Genomic DNA, 21,870 nt, shown 5'->3' with positions numbered 1-21,870 from the left:
CAAAATGGAGGAAAATGGAAAAAGGCTGTGTTATTCCCTATTGCAAGCTTTTGGTTCCCTCCTAATTGCCTCCTTGATAGGTGATACACTGAGCAAAATATTATTAAGTTCTTGAATGCATGAAGGAGAGAATACCCACATTAAGAAGGAAGACAAACAAATCCTCCGGGTACACCAAACCAACTGTTAGAAAACAATGCTGAACTTCATTATAAGTCTGCCATTCACACAAAATAAAGAACTATATATTAGTCAAATATAACATGTGAAGATACATAGAACAATTTTGAAAGATGAAGCAGATGTTCATAGCAGGGAAAAAAAAATCCCCTGTAATGTTAATATGACCAAAAACACATGGAAGAAGGAAAATCAACCCTATACTACCTTCAGAGAATCTACTAATTTAAAGAATGGTATTTAGTGCTGTTAGCCTCTCGATTTTCTAAAGCTTTAAATATCCTTATTAGGACTGCCAGAAAGCTATCATTGCTTGCAAGATAACTCACTTTAGATGTCTACCAGGACTCGCAGAAAGCTGCTTCTTTTTTAACAGTATCTTACCACTTTAATAACTTCTTCCTTCCAAACTGAGAGCAAATAAAAGCAGATATCTTCTTTAAAGGGACGGCATGTAAGTACCAAAACTATCTATACCGACAAGTGGATGAACAAACTAAGGTCACGCGCAACCTGGGAGTGGAAGGAGTATCACCAGACATTTTAATGTAAAATCTTTCTACCATGCTCTATAGAAGAGAGAATCCAAAGGCTTCTCTCACATAGCTATCTGTGCATAATGGCACAGCAAAAGTTGTCTTTTCTTAGTGGTCAGCAGCTAGTAGTGCGATTCTACTCCTGAAAATCATAGGAAGAGAGGAAAAATATATGTTTGTTGGTGCTTCAAGCATAGTCTGGAGAAGGGGTCATACAAGTCGCACATCTACTGTGTCTTTCTTCAAAATTGTTCTATCTGGTCTGATGTGTGCCAACTGGAAGATGACGACAAGTAGCGTGATCTCCTTAGAAGTTGGAGAGGAAGAAACAGGAGGCCAATCAGTTCAGGTTACAGAGGATCCTTCCATGTGCCATTTTTTGGACAATATGGCAAGAACCAACAGAAGAACTAATTGAGGAGGAAAATTCATTGGTACCGACTAAGAACATTTTGTTTTCTCTAGAAAATATAGAAGTGCACAGAAAATCTCTCTGTGTAGAAGACTGAATGGGATTCCTAGAATCTAACTCATTTAAGTAAGCTTGTAAACCCGTGTGTTTCTCTTGGGTTAATCGAAGTAGTGAAAAAATAAAAACAACCTAAGGCCTCAAATACAGAACTTAGGCCTGAACAGCTTCCAAGCAGGAAATGACCATCAACTGGTTAATCAATGAAATGTACTCTTAAAGGAAAAAAGAAAAAATAAATCAATAAACAAGACCTTCAGCCCAACTGAGAAATCTGAATGCTCTTTTTTGTCACTGCTTCTACAAACCACAGGAAGAAGAGTTGACAATGTGACAGTAAGGTCCTGCACACATCAAAGATAGTTAGCTACCTATCTAAATCAGAATGACGCTATAACTGCAACATGTTAGCAAAGAAATGATTGTATATAACATCAGCCATACATCACTCTAATTGGTGAAACCTTAATGGCTCTCGAGATAAGTTACAAGCGGCATTTGTTCCCAGGGGTTAGCTCAATTTGGAAAAGGTTGAAGGACTTGTGTCTTAGGTCACAAGTTTGAGCCTTGCGCCAAACGAACTAAGTCCAGCATTCAAGTGGGGAGCAAAGAGGTGGGCCAATCATCCCCAAGTTTCAAAGGCTGCAGTTGGCCCAATAGGTACGCTCCAGACAGATTTTTGGTCATCGGAAAAAATTACAAGTGGCATCCCAACAGAAATACAATTTGAGGTAAGATTATAATATCTAGAAGTACCTAGAATAGACCATCAAGTTATCATTGCTAAAGTGAGTAGGTTCAACAAAATTGTTTGGTCAAAGGAGTAAGGACTCTATAAAGAATAGGAATAGTTATCCATATGTGTATAACCCAAAGAAACAGTTTACAATGATTACAGCCCAATAACTTTTTACATCTAAATTAGCCAATCTATGTTCATACATTGAAATTCATGAAATCACATCTCTATCAATGTAATTTTTTATTTCTTCCCCGACCTACGTACAACCCTTTTCATTTTTTTTATTTTTCATATAAGCTGTATGATGTATAAAAGTGTATATGCATTTTTATATATTATATATATACATTACATACTCATCTTCATACCTTATTATACATTACGTATACAATGTATAAGTGATGTATTTGCTTTGTATAATCATCTATAAGCAGTGTATAACTATGTTTAAACAATAAATTCACACTATTCTGGGGAATTTGAATAAAGGATGAATATATGTCAGGGAGAAAGAGGAAGTAAGACAATATAGAGTATTTAATTAGACCTATTATTGTCATTTTAGAAATCTATTAATGCATGTTCAAGTTGGGAACAAATTAATATGGGCAACTATCCCACAACTTAGACCTATTATCCAAAGTTGAAAATAAAAACACATAACCCATTTGTTAAAAAAATATAAAGGGGGGAAAGTTGAAGACATTATTAACGTTTTTGGGCTTCAATCAAAAGTTACAATCCAATTCATTTATTTAAAGAAGAGGGCATGTCTTTTCTAAGAGAAAAGATAGTGCATTGCTAATTACTAATTTAATAGCCACTTGTGCTAAATTAGGTAAGGAATTGATAGTTAGGCTAAAAGGAGTTAGTTAGATGACCGAATGGTCACTCGCCTTAATTTTCCCTAAAGAATATTTGTCTGCACTTTGTCAAAGACATACTCCTTGGACTGAATTCTTATGCCTTTTTCTTTAAGACTTCCTTCAATTTAATTTTAATTTTGACATTTTGTACAATGATGGTGTTCAGACCATCTTGCACGCACCTCGACTATCACCGTGTACCTATTATCTCCCACCAAGGCACCAACACAGGTACGGATAAATCTAGCCGCGAGGCTTAGGGAAATGGAAAGAAATCAATTCGTGTTTTTGTCTCCTCTAGGATTTCAAGCCTAGCCTACCTCCAAGGTTCCCTTTGATGAGCTTAAGGCCTAAAGGGTGAATAAGTAAGGTGTTTAACAAGCTGTGTCACATTGACTTGGATATCAAACATGACTATATTTTTGACAAGTCATATTTTAGCAATCATCATTCATCAATAGTAGGACCATGGCCTAAAGTTCCTCTAAAGGAATTCAGGAGTTCCGAGTAACATGGTTACCTTGTTTATATCATTCACTTTGCAGCAAAAAGCTACAAATGCTTATATTTAAGAGTGCACGCATGTTAATTATCTTTTTCCAAACAACAATAAAAAATGCATGCAGACGTGTTCCTAGATCAACCTGCACTGCTTGTCTATCCTCCTTCCTGACCAGCTTCAGTGCTTCCATTAGAGTGCTAGGTATCATCCAGTTTGACAACACAAGTATATCTCTATGCTTCAAAGTAACCTATATATTTTGATCTTTTTAATAAGGCCATGACTATTTTGATATATCCAGATATAACATGAATATCTAGGTACTGCCGCTTTGAACGAAGTTGCTCAAGAGAGAGAGTTTGGAACTGAACTGAAAACTAGTGATGATGAGGGAATGCCTCTTTGTTCATCAGAATTTGAAGGATGACTCTTTCAACAAATTTGACTACCCTTTATATGCAAGAAAGAAGGGAAAAGGGGAATTTCCAGGTTGGATCAGAATTAGGTGATACATGCCATTGGAATAAGAGATGTAACAGGAGGCAACCTGAACTGCAGTCATGACAAGTCACCAGCTGCTGAGGTACAAAGTGAAAGTGCTGCCAAAGCAAACAATTGGACAGTGTATCATGGTCCAAATAGTGACCGTCTTTTTCTTTCTTTTTTTATAAAGTAAGATTTTATTGTTGTACAGTACTAAGGCAGTACAGTCGAAAATTACGAAAAGCGCCAAATAGTGACTGTCTGTTATGAGGGACTACTATTAATCATGACCAGTCACAATGACTTTACCAAGATGCTATCAATAACTGATTCCAATTTCTCTTTCCAAAACAAAACAAATAATCACTAGAAATTAGAAGTAATAGGAGAAGAATTAGCAGAATAGCAAGTTATCCTACAGTATTGAGCAGTCGTACAAAATTACTGGGCATACATGTGTTTCCTACCTCAAAATCAAGTAATGGTGGACCATTTTCCGACAGTAATGAGGCGTTTAATAGATTATGGAGGCTACAAGTTGCCACAAAGGCTACATCATCTTGATCCCTCTTGTACCTGAAAATCAAAAGCTATCGTTGTTACAGAGCGCATAATGCCCAAACAGACACAACAAACAATTTCTACCACTGAAAGAGTATCACTAGCATTTCTAAGTTTTTTTAAAAAAAGAAAAAGAAAAAAAGTAGCGCAAGCAAGGAGCTAGTTATTTGACATCAGAAGTATTCATGTCATTTGAAATTATGTATTTTCTAGAAACATAGCAGTCCAGTGTATGTCTTACAGTTCCAATATAGTTGGAATAAGTCTTGGCAAAGCTGCCTTCAGCTGTGTCCTAGTAATAAGACCAACCATCTGCCCTAATGCTTCCACAGAAGATAAGCGAACCTGAGAAGAAATAGCATATCAGGAAACAAAACTTCCTCTCCCCTTGCCTATTCAAAATGAGCAATAGATGTAATGGAATGGAAAGAAAACAAAAGTTGTGTAATTATTCAACATACTAATAGGTGAAAGCATCTATATATTATGTGCTGATTCAAAGCACCCTTATCTATCATCAAATCAACTAGTTCGAATGTGATCTTACATCAAGGCTGTGATCAGTATGGAGGAAAACATTTTCCAACTTTCCCATGTTTGTTTGGTCAAAAATTTTGGGATACATTTTCTTTAAAAAAACAAGTTCCTTAAAAGTGAGAAAATTACCTCCCTACTGGTAGGAAAACAAGTTCCACAAGTGGCATTCCACATCGATTGGGTACTCTCCAGCCTCCAATACATTTCATCTTTACCCCACCCCCATAGCCCCCATCCCCACCACCCTACACCCCTACCCTCTCTCACCCTTACCTCCCATAGTATTTGTCTAGATCACATACAAATGCTTTTAGGATAATATTTTTCTCTTACGTACCGAACACAAGAAAATAAGTAAGAAACACACTTATTTTCCTAAAAAATATTTTCCAAGAATACATTTTCCTCACCTTAAGTCTTGTACAAAAGCAAGGAATGGAGGACAAATGAAAGCATAGACTAACATCAAGCAAGCTGCCTCCAATATTTCATGGCCTCTGAACTTTGTCCTGTGCGTCTACAGCACAAGGTGAAATTGGCTGCTCATAAGTCAACTTGTTATGTTACCTTATCAAAAAAAGATCCTAACACCCAGGAATAAAGTATTTGCCCTTCCCAATCGTTGAACTGTGTGACCATCTCATCTTAAAGTTTAAGTTGGTAGAGAGAGCACAATTGTATTTACTTAATTATATTCTCAGCACTCTCACGTGAGCACAATTGTATTTACTTAATTATATTCTCAGCACTCTCCCTCACGTGCCAGTCTGATCCATTTTTCATGGCCAAACACTTTTTGATAATGGGTGGAGGTGAGATTTGATAAAGACATTTGTCTGCCCTGATACCATGTTGAAGTGTGTAACCGTCTCATCTAAAAGATTAAGTTGTTAGAGAGAGCATACTTTATTTACTTAATTATATTATCAGCACCAACCCCCTTCACCCATTCTCCCCCTTACTTCACCCTCTTTCTCCCTCTTTCTCCTTTTTTATTTTTTTTATTTCATACACCACATTGTTCTCATTATCTCCTTTCTTCCACCTACTCTCTCTTACCCTCCCTCTTACCATCACCACAGTTGCTCTCCTAGCTCTATGCTTAATGTTTGTAAGCAACTTTATGATTTTATCCTCAAAACCCTCATGGAAACCCCTAAGAATTACCTGAACACAAGAGCTTATCCACTAACTCGTTCTTTTTTTTTTTTTTTGAGAAAGGTATCATTACTTCTATATATCCACAGGTCTACTACACCAACAGGTATAGTTCCCAACAAAAGTATTACAACTTACATCTTGTGGTTCAAGTTATCCTTAGAAAAATTCTAAAACATCAAAAATGTCTTCTGATTGAGCTAATAGTTTTTGCTCACGCCAAAAATAAAATAGGCCTAAGCAATTCATCTTAAGCATCTGTAAGCTGCTTTGTACTCCTTCAAAACACTTCTTGTTCCTCTCAATCCAGACTAACCACCAAATACAAGCCGGGACAATCTTCCATCTCTCCTCCTCCTTCCTTACCATGCCATCCTTGTTCCAGCATCTTAGGACACCTGCTATGTTTCCAGGTTTCACCCATCTGATCCCTTTTAGGCATATAAACATCCTCCATAGTTGGTCTGTCCACTTGCAATGCAAAAAAGGATGGTTGATTGTCTCAGTTTGTTCCCCGCATAGAAAACACTCAGCGATTAATTGATGATCCCTTTTACTTAGGTTTTCCTGTGTCAAGACTGCCTCTTTTGCCAAAAGCCATGTGAAACAGTTAACTTTGTTAGGAATTTTTGGCTTCCAAATCATCTTCAAAGGCCTATCTTTTTCCATCACTACTGCTGAATTCAGCTCCTTGTATGCTGAGTTGACAGAGAACTTTCCATTCTTGTCTTTGCTCCTTCCAGTATGTCCTCTCCTCCGTTGAGGCTATTGAAAACCGACTCATTTTGTTATCCGTTTCTCTTATGTACAACTTCCGATGGTTGACAACTCTCCATTGTCCCTTCTCCATGGTTGAGAACTCTCCACTGTCCCTTCTCCCCCAATCTTTCTAAGCAATTTTCACATTGGTCCTCCTTTCCCTCTTCTTTAGCATTCTCGCCCTTCTAAAACTGCTACAATACCTCGATGAGATGACTTTTGAGACTACATTTCTCCCTTCAATACACATTACTCATGTCATACGGGCTACCATGTTTCAATTTGGAAAGGAAAGGTGGAACTATGAGACAATATTTACTTTTACTCAAGTTATATTGTTATTGATTTTTTTTTTTTGGCTGGTACTTGCAAAAAGTTAGCACAGAGGTTTTTGATAAATTCAGGGGACATTGTTTCTAAACTTGTGTGTATATAACTATCTAATGGGAGATTCAGCAAAGAATTGTAGTTTTCCTTAAACAAAAGAAATTGACCACAATCAAAGGTACTCAACAATGGAAGCAAGTTGATCATAAAACTTGATAACCATTCACGAGGAAACTCAGGTAGACTTGTAAGGAAATAGAAATGAAAAAACAAAAATATGGATGAAGACAGTTTACATATAAAGATGACATTTTAAAATCGTTCTAAAAAGAACAAAATAGGCATACCTTCAGATCCCGTGAAATTGCCCAAACTCTCAATAATAGTTCAAATGCAGAATTCAAGAAAGACCTGCACAGTCGACGCACTCATATTCACCATGAACAACTAAAAGAAAATCCTTGGAAGAAAATCAAAACTAAACAGAAGCAGCAAATTGGTCTCACATGATATCAGCATCTACAACTGAAGACAGAGGGAAGTCTACACTGCACTGCCAGCAAGATTGGCACCAACATTTGAATGCTGGAAAAAATAAAAACATAAGTCCCTTCAATGAAAACAAAGGGAACACTTGAGCATGAAGTGTTACCTAAATTACTAGAACAACTTTTCTCATGAATAAACGACTTCGTGATTTGTATCCCTCTTTACCAATCATGTGCACTGATATGAACTTTGCAATGAATAGAAGGTTCACTTCTACCAGAATTTCAAATGTGTAAAAGAAAAATGCTCATTGCTTTTATTCAGAAGGAAATTAGGGGTGATTTCAACAACACTGTGCCATTACTTTCCTCTTGCTTGATGAGTAAATATATTTTAAAAATGGAAGAGAAGTGGTGTAAATGTAACGACGGATCGGGACGTTACAATAGATACCAATTTACCCCTCATTCATCCCCGGACGGAAAGAAGACAAACCGGTTATCGAGGTTTACCGCACGATTTGACAAGTCAAGAATGTACTCACCCTACACAAGTGATACAATGCTACCACATCTCGCGTACCCAAGAATACCGGAATAGGAAATTCAAATGCACGAATTCACAAAAAAAAAAATCCCCGCACATAGTACTGGACCCCGCTATAGCGGCTCGACACAGATCAGAAACAATAAGGAGAGGAATGGGTTTTCATGCCCATTTCTCCCTCTTCCAACTCTTAAACCTCTCTCAAATTCCTTCCAGCCACTTCGTCCAGAAGCGTCGAAATTAAGGTAAAAACATGTACTCTACTCTCCTTACTTCATTTTACACTTGAAAACAATTGCATGCTACGAATTGAATAGAGTAGAATAGGGTTTGGGGAATTGAATAGAGTAGAATAGGGTTTGGGTTGATTTTTTAAAACAATTGCTTGATTGTCGAAATTCCCGAAGCATGGGGCTTCCCCTTACATTTACAACGCTACTACAACATTCTGGGCGTAAGGATCACCGGAAATAGGGCCAAAAACGGGTCCGAAATGGTGGGGGAAGTTGAAGGCTTGTTCTTGATGAAAAGCTTAGATTTGGGAGTGATTTAGGACTCGAAATGACTAGATTTTTGCATATTTAAGTAGGAGAGCACTTAAGGAACACTGATCTGAAGAAAAACTTGTCGAAAACAGATTTTTGGGCCAAGGGGCGCCATTGACAACCCCCTGGAGTTCTGGAAGATGAAGGCCGCTATAGAGACCTAGCATCTCTCTACAGTGGGTGCTGCCCACTATGGCACCTTCCGCTATAGCAGTATGCACAAGCGCCATAGCCCCCCCCCCCTTCCCTCCCGTTATAGCGTCACCCTGGCCACTAAAGCGGAAATGCAAAAGTACTGCAGCCTCCTAGCTGCTCCAAGACCAGCCTTTTCTTATTGCATGCACTCCTAGGATGATTCTATGGTTTCCTAACTCATGCTTCCAAATATACAAGTTAATAATGACAAAATTAAGGGCCCAGACTACCCCTACGAGAGATTTATCAATGCTGCGAGCCATGAGCGGTACAAGGAGATGTGGTGGATGGGCTTCTGTCTAGATAGGGATTTTAAGATGAGGGGAGTGGCTGAATAGGCTCCCGCCTTCTACAACTGAATTCAAGAGTTCGGTTGCGGTCCCTTGGTGGTAACTCCTCTTCTTTCACAGCGCGAGTGGGCGTTGGAGTTCTACGCTCATCTGGCAATGGTCCTATGGGATTCCCCCAACTCTACCATCTACATCCAAGGGGTAGACATCCCTGTGGATGCCCGGTCTATGAATTAGTGTTGGGAGTGTCGGAGATTCCTCATGAGCCCCACACAGCCAAGTTGAGGGAGACTGACATGACATGGCTGTGGAATACACTGGTGGAAGAGAATACTGGGAAGAGGTCAACTGGTTCACTACAAAGGGCCTTACCAGCCACTACTATTCACCCAACGCCCGGAGGTGGTTAACACTGATTTGCCAGAGGATTCACCCATTGAGTAACCTCACCGATGTGACCTATCCCCGAACCGTGGTGGTAGCCTACATCATAGTTGGGATCCCCGTGAATATGGGTGAGCAGATCGTGGCAGTGTGGAAGGATTTAGACCACGGCACCAAGAAAGTCCCCCTTCCTTCCTGGCCTAGTGTCTGTATTATGCAGGCAAGTAGGGGTGCCCTTAGATGACATGGACTATGAGGTGGAGAATGACGGCGTGTTCAACCCCTTACTGGTGAGGAAGGAGCCTTCCTGAGCGCCTAGGAAGAGGAAGGCTTCCCGCCTCGTCCAGTAAGGGGTTGAACGCGCCGTCATGCTCAACCTCATAGTCCGTGTCATCTAAGGGAACCCCTGCTTGCCTGCATAGTAAGACACTAAGCCATGAAGAAAGGGAGACTTCTTGCTGCCACGGTAGAAATCTTTCCTCTCTGCCACAATTTGCTCCCCCACATTCACCGAGATCACAGTTATGATGCAGGCTACCACCACGGCTCGGGGATAGGTCACATCGATAACGTTATCTGATGGGCAAATTCTCCGACCAACAAATATCAACCACCTCCGGGTATCAGGCGAATAGTAGTGGCAGGTTAGGCTATCTGTAGTGAACCAATTGACCTCTTCCCAGTATTTCTCTTCCACCAGTGTATTCCATAACCATGTCATGTCCGTCTCCCTCAGTTTGGCCTTGTAGGGACCATGAGGAACCTTCAGCACTCTCAGTGCTAAATTTACGAACTGGGCATCCACATGGATGTCCACCCCTTGGATGTAGATGGTAGGGTTGGGGAATCTAGGCAAATGAGCATAGAACTCCAACACCCACCTGCGTTGTGGAAAAGGAAGAGTTATCACCAGGGGACCCAATCGAACTCTTGAATCCGATTGTAGAAGGCGAGAGCCTATTCAGCCACTCCCCTCATCTTAACAGCCCTCTCCAAACAGAAGCATATCCGCCACATCTATGTGTACCGCTCATGGCTCGCAACATCAAGAAATCTCTCGTATGGGTAGTCTGGGCCCTCAATTCTATCCATTCTTAACCTGCAATTTCGGAAGCATGGATTAGGAAACCATAGAATCATCTTAGGAGTGCACGCAATAAGAAAAATCTGCTCTTGGAGCAGCTGAGAGACTACAGTACTTTCGCACTCCCGCTATAGTAGCCAAGGTGGCACTATAGCGGGAGAGGGATACTATGGTGTTGTGCAAATTGTTTTAGCGGAAGGCGTCATAGCGGGTCGTTAAACAGTAAAGAACATCCTTGAACAGAGCAATCCCCAGAAAAACACTCTCCTCAATGTTAGCTTCACATGTCACTTATTCCTACAAGAGAACAATTTTCTATAGATTTTTCTCGCTGGCGCCCTCCAAAATTTGGTAGTCTCCTCTTACTAAAATCAAAAGAAACCAAAAAGAACTCCTTGATCCCCTTGATAGCTCATAAGTTGTATGTGCCAACAGATTAAAGGGATAGTTGTTATCCCCTTTTGCAACTAGCCTTCCTTCATCAAGAGCCATCTTAAACTCCAGTTTGATGCCCTTTCCCTGTTGCTATTCCCCATTGTCTCACCCCTTCATAGGCTTCACCTCCTCAAAGCACATAGGTGTTATATCATAGCTATCAGAATCTCAGACAATTGCAATTAGGAGAACGTAGTCAGAAAAAAATTAGAGAAAAGACAACTCTTTCTCCCTCCCCCGGTACCCTCATCAGCCCAGACTGTTACATCTCTTCAGGAATCACCAACCAAGCAAGCAAATTTTACCAATTTCTATGACAATAATATAAGATTCTAACCGGCTGGAAAATTCAGAAGTCACAGCTTCCTATAGCAAATGCTCCTACTTCTTCTGTTAGGAGAATGACATGCTAATTTAAAGCAAGAGAAAGTTTTTCTTGAAATGTTGGAGCATAAAAAGTTTTGGGGTCTATTACCATTTGCAAAAATTGGCCGGTGGATATCCCTCACATTTCCAAGAATGGGCACCACTCGTGCCAATACACCCTTTAGGTGAGGCGTAAACTGCAAAGCTTCAAATATCATAGATGTAGATCAGATAAGTGACTTGGATCACAATGTTAAAGTGACCCACAAAGTATTTGCAAACAAATCAAAAACTAACCATCAGATGATGCAAAATCTGCAAGAATTTGAACCATGGCTGGAAGAGCTGAATTTGACCCTGAAAGATGGAGGAATATTTCTTCCATCATCTGCCAGAGACAATTGAAGAATTAAACTAGAACAAAAAAGTTCAGAATATCAAAAAAAAAGAAGAAAGAAAGAGTGGAGACATACAATTATTTGTCAGAAAAATGTGCCACAAAAGTAAACATAGCACAAAAGAAGGTAACGATCTGGTTTTTTGTACTTCTCTGGGTGAGACGAGTAAGTTTAACAAGGAAAAGAAGCATTTTCTCTGAGATAAACATTTAGAATTACGACAGAATGTACAAACTATGATTGATTGCCAAGGTAATGCACCAGCTAGAAAGGAACTTCATAATGCACCAGCTGGAAAAGAATGGTCTCATCGATTGTAAAGGTGTTCAATATTCTAAAGATCATAAAGGAACAAACATGCAAAACTCCAATGTACTAACGACGATGATAGTTCTAGGAACTTCAGACTGTATTGAGATGTGTGAAAATTGAAAAACAGTTTTGCTAATGAGTTTTTAGCGTGGTCACAGCCTCCCCATTTATTACATCTAGTCAAAGTCGACCCATGATATCACTTTAAGAGCAAACTAGTTCAACTGTCAAATAAAGCCACTTTTTTGTGGAGTCGCTACAGCAATAGTCATCAGCTACTTATCAGCACAAACCAACTTCCACCCATTCAGGTTCATGGAAAGCTGGTTTTCTAATCAAGTAAAGAGCATATTGTTGATTTCCAGCATTAAGACTATTGCTGGACAGTAAATACAGAGCAGCTACTTCACATGTTGAATCAACCATGGCTTCAATATCATTTTATTTTATTTTTTATTATGACTTCTACATCATTAACTGAAGCCATGTTGCCACAAAAGGAAATTAAGGAGATATATCAATATTTTACTATAATAACGGATTCTTTTCTATCCTCAAAAATTCTTGCACTACTTCCATTTCATGTGGACCACCATATAGTTGCAGGAATATAATTCCAAACTTTGACAGAGACTTTCCCCAGCCCTATTTTGTAACAGCAGTGTAGTAAATCAAGAGTCGGCCTGGGCATGATCCAACTGAGTCCCAAAATGCTAAAGAGGTTCATGGAATGCCTGTAGCTGTCCAAGTCATACACTTCTGCTCATTTTCATTTAGAATGGTTCATCCCATCCCTATTTCCATCCAACTATAATAGTGAGATCCATTTTCTTTATATAGGGGGTAAATTACAACACCATAGATCCAGATATGTCACTCGAGCTTGTGAGTGAAGTTGAAGATCAGGTAAAAGTTATATTAATAAAGTACCAAGCTGGTACATAAATAGTTCATGACTAACCAATCTCCGAATCAAAATAAGTTACATGTTCCCTCCCAGCAATTACAAGAAATCCTGATGTTGATCCATACGCGGCTCTATTGTGCTACTTTTACACCAAAAATGTAAGTTACACAAACAATTTCTTAACTCTAGAAAAATGACTTCAATTCCCTTCAAAATAAGCTTTCTTCTCCAATCCAAAAATCTGTCTAAAACATTATCCAGTCCCATTTCCAATCTCTAATTTAGCTAGCGTTTGGCCATAGATTTCCAAATATTCTTGGCAAATATTATTTGGGTGAAATTTCACCATTTGGGAAATATATTTCACTTTTTTAGAAAAATATAATTTATACCCATAAGTTTTAAAAACCATCAAAACTAACCTTAAGTTTGTATTACAAGTCAATTGGATTTTCGTTGCAAGAAATAACAAGTAGTGTCCATGACACTAGAGCAATGTGGTAGTTTGCATTGAGTGAAACAAGCATCATTCCATACATCGTGAAGTAGACAAATCACATGACTTTGTTGCCCTGAGCCGATTGTTCATCATTTTCATCAACAACTCACTTTCATATTCACTGAATATTTCATCACTACTTTGGTGTTCACGTAAAAAATTATGTATTACAAGTATACAACGCAAACAACTACTATAGGGGGTGTTTTTGTAAAAGATAAAAGTTTGGTGTAAAATTTCAATTTTCAAAAGATCCCAAATAATGAGATTTGGCCCAAATACTAGAAAAAACTAGTATTTGGGAATTTGGGATATTTGCCAAAAATATTTGTCAAATAATGGCAAATTGTATGGACAAACACTATTTGCCAAATTTTTCCCCAAATATTATTTGGGAAATCTATGGCCAAACGGGCCCTTAGTATGTTGCAGAAATTCATCCCACAACCAACTAATTCCCTTCCAAACTCTCTTCCAAAACATCCTACCAAAACCTTAAGGAAATATACATTCTATAATCTCATGTATGCCAGTTTATACCCAATCAGACACCCTATCATGTTGCAAAAATAGATAAATAAATAAAAGTGCCCCATTGCTAACAATTTAAACCTAGATGAAGTGGTTTCACGACTCTCCATGTATTAGATTGCATAGAGGTACTAAGTTTGAGTTTCACCACCATCCGTCAGCACATATTTTCACACGTTTGGCTCAAGACAAAGAACCAGGTAGGAAAATGACATGCTAAGTTGCAGATCTAAAAAGACTCTGATAAAACCTCTGTTTTAACACTTCAAATTTTTAAATGAGCTGATGCACAATTGCAACAGAGCTAATATGAAAAGCATTGAATAATTGAAGAGTTTCACAGCACCTTTTAGTAGTTAGACTGAAAATTCCTCGGCATACTGCTGGCAAGCTTTGACAAAATCAGCTCTAGTACTCTACCACAAGGCTCTTAATTTCTCAAAATATGACTTTGACAGATACTAGTGAGTCATAGAAATAAGAAACAGGAATATTAAAATACATGTTCATAAGATTACATTCCCTCTTCAAAAATCCATTGCATAAGGAAACAAAAGAAGATAGGAACTAGAAAGCACAGATAACATTCCGTCAGCTAAAAAATTATTTTCATAAGAAAAAAAGAGAAAAACATACTCACCAGATCCGGCATATGTGAACCAATTGATACAAGTACACCAGCTGCAGCTCTTTGCCAGTCAGCGTTAAGTTCCTATCATGAGATCGAACTAACTGTTAGAGTAATATGAATATTACCAGCATTGCACAGGACATGAAAGAAGTAAATTTGACACCCTGTATACAAAAAAACAAAGTACAACTACCACACCAAACAACATGGACAGAGATCTGACTCCAACACCAATCAGAATCATGGTGGATAAAACCGATAAATCCACAACAAGGAATCAGGAAACTAGTAGTTATGATCATTACAAGTCCAGCCAATCCTTGGGAACGAACAAGAGAGAACAACCAGTGTGCAAAACATTTCATTTGATATTCCAATAATGAGACATTATACCTTGAGGATATAAAAAATAAGCAATCTATTCCAAAGACATCAAATCGAAACTCTAAACTGCTACATGTTGATTCCTAGTTCATGAAAAATAGATGCAGGGGTCCAACAGCAAGTTCATCCAAACCCACTGCCATGGGCCGAGCCAGGTAAAGGCAAGAGGGTTCATCTGAATCCCCTTTGGCGAAAAACTACACTACGTATACATGGTTCAAATTATTTTTTATGTATATATAGTAGATGTTGAATCCCCTTGGCATCTTTGTGTGTTTACTTCTTTATATATTTGAACCCTTAGTGAAAAATCTGGCTCCCTCCACTGTCCGTCCACTGCCCCTGCTTTCTCCTCAACCTCTATATAAATAGTCGAAAATATTTCAAAAATACATAGATATGCTACTTTTGCACCCATGTCACAAAAACACTTAAAATGATGGATCCACATCCACATTTGGTTATGGAGCATGGTGACGTAGCTCCTTCCTGAACTGGTAAGTCAAATTGTAGCATAAATTTTAGTACTCCCTCCACTTCTCAATTTGTTTGGCTGGTTTGACTTGACATGGAGTTTAAGAAAATAAAAAGGACTTTTGAATCTTGTGGTCTTAAATTAAAGAATTAAAGATATGTGAAATGTACCAAAATATACTTTAATCATGTATTCTAACTGATGTTGCTTGGAAAGTTGGAATTAAAGAGCTAACAAAAAGGGAAAAAGGCATCCTTTTGAAACGGACTAAAAAGGAAGAGAAGTAATACAAACAAATTAAAACAGAGGGACTCATATAATGGAGTGTCCTTTACCTTGGTTGAGATCACCTCAGAAGTGGCAATTTTGGCCAACTTCGCCAGATAATTATGATCAACATCTCCTTTATCCAAAGCCTGAATTGCCACTGATATCACTTGAAACAAACCAGCTATATTCCCAAACCTCTGAAATCCATAAAATCCCAAACTAAGAACACTACACTCTACCCAATTGTTCACATACAATATAAAAATGTAAGTAATGAACAAACAGTACCCGTCTTCCACCTCTTGATACTGTTAGGCAACAATCAAGAACCAGAAGTGGATTTCTGAAAGAAAAAAATACAATAAATTCAATGTGACCCAGAAAAGAAAAGAAAAAAGACTTGGAAACATATAATTAGGAAATGTACATACAAGAAGGTTATCTCCTTTAGAGCAGCCATTGATGCTTCTCGTACAATAAGTGAATCATCCGCCAATGAAGACACCAGAACTTGAACTGCCTCTATATAGCACAACCCCGACAACCCAAAAGAACAAATAAATTAATCCAAAACCAAAAAGATTGAACTTTTAACTTGAACTGCCTCTACAGTCTACATAGCACAACCCCAACAACCCAAAAGAACAAATAAATAATCCAAAACCAAAAAGATGGAATCTTTAACTTGAATTGCCTCTATATAGCACAACCACATCAACCCAAACGAACAAATAAATTATTACTACTACTACAACAACAACATACCCCGTGAAATCCAACTAAGTGGAGTCAGGAGAGGGTAGAGTTTATGCACCTTACCACTACCTCGTAGGTAGAGAGGTTGTTTCCGAAAGACCCTCAGCTCAAGTGCATCAAACCAAAGTAAAAGAAGAAGAAAACAATGAATAAAGCATAGCCATTAATAAGAAAAGAAGTGCAATGTCTAACAAGAAAGAAACAATATCAGTAGCAATATAGTGCGATAATGGAGACACAATAGACAACAAATGAATTATTCCAAAACCAAAAAGATTGAATCTTTAACTTGAACTACCTCTATATAGCACAACCCCAACAACCCAAACGAACAAATAAACTAATCCAAAACCAAAAAGATTGAATTTTTAACTTGAACTGCCTCTATATAGCACAACCCCATCAACCCAAAAGAACAAATAGCTTAATCCAAACCAAAAAGATTGAATCTTTAACTTGAACTGCCTCTATATAGCACAACCCCATCAACCCAAAAGAACAAATTGAATTTTTTAACTTGAACAGCCTCTCTATATAGCACAACTCCAACAACCCAAAAGAACAAATAAACCAATCCAAAACTAAAAAGATTGAATTTTTAACTTGAATTGCCTCTATATAACACAAACCCAACAACCCAAAAGTAAAAACAAGTTAATCAAATCTCAAAAAGAAAAGAATTCTTAGTCTGAAAAAGGGGGTTACCGGCGGCAGGAACAGAGTTGCCGGAGCTGGAAGACGCCATGAATTTAGGATGGGGATAACAGAGATCGCCAAAACAGAGGGAAAAAATCCCCAAAAAGAGAGTTACAGAAGGAAAAAAAAAGGTACAATGCCAACGAAGCAACAGATTGTACCAAAATTTTTGTAGAAAAATTGCCAGGTGTTACGTTGTTGAAAGTTCGGCGTGTATTTTTGTTTGTTATTTGTTAATTTATTTGAATGCGGATATTTTTGTTTGTTATTTTTTAATTTATCATAATAATAATAATAATATAATTAGTGTGATATGAGTAGGATAGAGTCTAAAAAAACTTTATTTTTATCTTGGGGTTAAATTGAACGGTTTTAAAAAAATTGTGACTTAATTGACTCAAGAAAAAACAATTCAAAACAAAACGTAAAAAATGACTATTCATTTTTCAATTTGAAATTATAATTTGTTTGTTGGTATATAATCAAACGTCACAAATGTTGTGAAAGAATATTAGAGTTAAAAAAATATTTGAAGTATTAACTGTTCATTGAAATATAATTTATTTTATGGTGAGAGCATAGTTAGGTATATGTTGTGTAAATTCGGTCAAACTCTTAATATGTATTTTATTTTTTAAAAATAATTAAAATCAATTAATTTCTTCTCACCTTAAGAGTAGCATAAACCGAGAAATTAACATTATTTTGACTCAATGATAAACTACTAACACAACGGTGCTATGTTAAATTCTTCGTAAGAAAAAACTTTTAAAGTTATGTCGTATGTTTTTTGCTTTTCAAAACATTTTTTAATCATATTTATAAGGTGCCTTTTTTTATTTAAAACAAGCACGTATTTTTATTATTTTTTGTTTAAATATTAAATTTTATTGCGATTATTTATAGCCAAAAAAAATCTTAGACAACCGTACAAATTGCCTAATTGAAAATCATGAAATTCCATAAAATATATGAGAACAAGTTTTTTTTTCACAACTACTAACATGATATTTACATTCAAACACTACAAATTGCTACTTAAAATTCAAATTTCTCTTCTCATGAAGATTACAATTCAATAGGATTTGTGTAATGACACAATTGTTAAGTAGGTCTATATGAACCTTTATAACTTAATAATAAAATTATATACAAATTTAATATCATAACTTAATTATACTTGCAAAAGTTGTATGACCAAAATTGTAACTCTACTCCTCTTCTACCAATGGAACTAAGCAAAGAAGCATATATAAAAGGCATAGTACGGAAGGCCACATGTCCTTTAATTTAGCTTCAAACTTATGTTTATGTCTTTCAATTTTTGGTTTACACAAGTAGACACATAAACTTGTGTAAAGCTGAATAAATAGACACACACACGTGACACGTCCTATGTGACATTCTACATGGCAATTTGTATCATATATGGTGTTCTGCATGTATTGTGTCACGTAGGACTCATATGTCTACTTGATCAACTTTATATAAATTTAAGTGTTACTTGTGCTCATCCAAAGTTGTAGGGCATATATGTGAAATTAGACCAAATTAAAGAGTACATTTATGTATTATATCTATATAAAAGTACAAATATCAAAGTATAAGTGTAGTTAAGTTAATAATAAATAATGACCAAACATGCCTACTATCCAACTTCTTCTATATCTTCTTTCTCTTTTTTTTTTTTGGTTTTATGTCTACCTTAATTTCAAAATGTTTTGCATTGTATGATTGTATCTCTATAATTTAAATTTTGATTGGTATTGAGTACTAAAACTATCCATTATCTAAACCATAATATAAGGGGTGGTTCAAGGGTAAGGTTCCTAAATTCTGGGGCCTTCGAAAAAAATTAATTGTGAATTCTATGATTATATGTTCTCTTCGACTAAATTAAATATCGTAAATAAAATACAAAATCTATTTATAAAAAAAAAAAACTATCTACTTTTTTAACATAAACATTTTAGAATTTTAAACTAAACTATTCAAAATCTTTGAAGCAATAAATAATATTTTTACAATAACATCTAAGATAATATATTAAAAACACGTGGTAAACATTTTATTAACTTCAACCCTTCTCATTATTTTGTTAGCAATAAATTGTCCAACAAAATCATGCTTTATAATATCAAAATAAAGTTTAAGGTCAAGTAATCAAATGATCATACTATAAACCATATTTCACAATGATGGTCACTTATAATCTATATATCCTCAGAAATATTGTCACATCACGTGACACTAATTCATCGGAAATAATTATTATATATATTTATATGCATATATAAATAAAGGAATCTGATTTGGTACGGCTTGACAAGACATAATAGATTGTTAACAAAAGAGAGAATTAACAAGCTACATATTCCAGTGGAAGATACAACATGTTATATGTGTAATGATAACAAAGAAGAAGTCCATCAACATATGCTTTTTTGAATGTAGATGCAAGAAGAGCTGAAAAGATGGTCCGGATGTAGAGTACCGAAGGACCAGATGCAGATGCTTACATTGGTTAAAAGAGAGACATTGGAGACGATTCAAGAAGGAGTTAACAAAAACGATTTGAGGGCAAGGATCTTTACACATGGAGGGTTAGGAATTGAAAATAATTCAAGAGAATAAATGTAAACACGGATATATTTGTTGCACAGATAAAGAATGAGATAATTGAAATGATCGATCAAGTTAGTTAAAGGCTCTACAAAAACTAGGAAGTGTAGTAGTTTAGTTCAGAAACTATGTAACTAGTTGTTGTTTTGTGCTTACTCGTTCTGAGGTTCGGGATGAATAACAGTTAGGTTATGATTCCTTGGACTGCTCTTATATGTACACATTGTTTTGTCTATGGTAATTTTTTCACAGTTGACCAACAAAAAAAAAACGAAATTTTTTTTACTTGCTTTTCTTTTCCGCACTTCTTTTTCTAGCACCCAAAGACACTATATATAGCTATGCATATGTAATAGACTCAATCCGTGCATACAATGCACAGTCAATATATAATATAAATATCATAAAGGGTATAGACTTAATTACCATATATTCTTCAAATCTGTGCCAATAAGGCACAATCAATATTTGATTAATGGCATAATACATAAATTGGACCCTAAACTTGGCTTCAAAGTTTAAGTATGACCTCTAACTTTCATAGTGCACACGTATACACTTTAACTATCCAATTCTTAAACAAAAAACACGCGAATCCAACAGCCAAATTACGTGGCTTATTGAGCCACTCAGTGGCTGCCACGTAATTAAAAAATACAAAAGGGTAGGGTCGTATTTTCTTTTCCCAATTTGCTCGATTTTCACTCAACATCAGCGGAGCCCTAGCCCTAATTTCTTTGCAAATCAAAGTAAAATTGTGAAGATTTGTGGTCAAAGTTCTTATCTTTTGGATGTTTATGTGTTGTTCTTCCTCAATTTAGTCTGGTTATGTTAATTTTTGCTTTTTGAAAGTTTATTTTTGGTAGAAGCTGTCACCATGAATGTAAATTCACTTTTTTTATACCTGAATTATTTGCAGATCAAGAAATCTTCATTATAGCTCTTTTTACACAATGACAAAAAAAATTAGAAGTCATTACATAAAAAACGACCAGAAATTGTGCACAAAAAGAGAAAAAAAGCTTGAGTACTAGAATTAGGAAGAAGAAGAAGAAAAATGGGATTTTGATTTGAAAAAAATAAAGATATATTTAAAAGGGATTCATTAAGGGTAAAATTGTCATTTTCGCTTTTTTTTTTTTTTACTGTTGTGGGCCTCGAAAAATTCCTCTGACGCGCTTGAATTGCGTCTCAATCACACGTTATGCCAGGTTGGATTCGCGTGTTTTTTTTGTTTAAGAATTGGATAGTTGAAGTGCCTACTTGTGCACTTTGAAAGTTAGAGGTCATACTTAAAATTCGAAGCCAAGTTTAGGGTCCAATTTATGTATTATGTTTGCCATGATTAATAGACTCAATCCGTGCATAAAATGCACATTCAATATATAATATAAATATCATAAAGGCTATAGACTTAATTATATATTCTTCAAATATGTGCCAATAAGGCACAATCAATATTTGATTAATGTCATAAAGACAATTAATCCACTGTCATATTAATTCAAATATCCGTTGGCCACATTTGAAAAAACCTTAATATAATATCAATAATGCTCAAGTAATATAGAACAATAATAAAGTAAATATCTCAAAAGGTCACTCAACTATAAATAATTATTTAGTAAAGTCATTCAACTTTATATTTTATCAATAAGATTACATAACTTAAGGTTTTGCTCTTATAAAATCACTCATGATTCAACTGAGGCTTTTTATCAAATTTGTCATAATTTTTTTAACATCACAAAAAAAATTATATTTATATCATGTAAATATGAACTCTAAAAAAAATAAAATTAAAGAAGATTCATTTCTTATATCCGACTCATAACTATAAAAAAATAAATTGAAAGGGGAGTATTTTTTTATATTAGAATAATCGCATAAAAGAAAAGAAGAAAAACAAAGACTAAAAAAAAAAAAAAGCATATA

The 21,870-nt window shown here is 36.2% G+C and overlaps 1 protein-coding gene across 2 annotated transcripts in view; it reads right to left on the bottom strand.

The window, feature by feature from the left end:
• Nucleotides 1-17,474, bottom strand: part of LOC125826124 (protein SHOOT GRAVITROPISM 6) — a 43,663-nt gene extending 26,189 nt beyond the window's left edge. Inside the window, exons 1-13 of one of the 2 annotated variants that reach the window (XM_049505431.1) lie at nt 17,323-17,474; nt 16,293-16,383; nt 16,150-16,204; nt 15,927-16,058; nt 14,742-14,813; nt 11,752-11,842; nt 11,564-11,659; nt 7,627-7,705; nt 7,468-7,531; nt 4,581-4,684; nt 4,246-4,354; nt 1,440-1,529; nt 140-217 (exon numbers count right to left, since the gene is read on the bottom strand). In XM_049505431.1, the coding sequence (XP_049361388.1) occupies nt 140-217; nt 1,440-1,529; nt 4,246-4,354; nt 4,581-4,684; nt 7,468-7,531; nt 7,627-7,705; nt 11,564-11,659; nt 11,752-11,842; nt 14,742-14,813; nt 15,927-16,058; nt 16,150-16,204; nt 16,293-16,383; nt 17,323-17,362 (1,101 nt within the window). In that variant the 5' untranslated portion in view covers nt 17,363-17,474. Of the gene's footprint in view, nt 1-139; nt 218-1,439; nt 1,530-4,245; nt 4,355-4,580; nt 4,685-7,467; nt 7,532-7,626; nt 7,706-11,563; nt 11,660-11,751; nt 11,843-14,741; nt 14,814-15,926; nt 16,059-16,149; nt 16,205-16,292; nt 16,384-17,322 lie in introns of those variants that run through there. The other variant, XM_049505439.1, reaches the window with a different exon arrangement.
• Between the last annotated feature and the right edge of the window lie 4,396 nt (nt 17,475-21,870).

Source organism: Solanum verrucosum, unplaced genomic scaffold (assembly GCF_900185275.1).
Source record: "Solanum verrucosum unplaced genomic scaffold, falcon-dt-bn FXZP01000125.1, whole genome shotgun sequence".
Taxonomy (NCBI): domain Eukaryota; kingdom Viridiplantae; phylum Streptophyta; class Magnoliopsida; order Solanales; family Solanaceae; genus Solanum; species Solanum verrucosum.
This window is presented reverse-complemented; position numbering and strand designations above follow the sequence as displayed.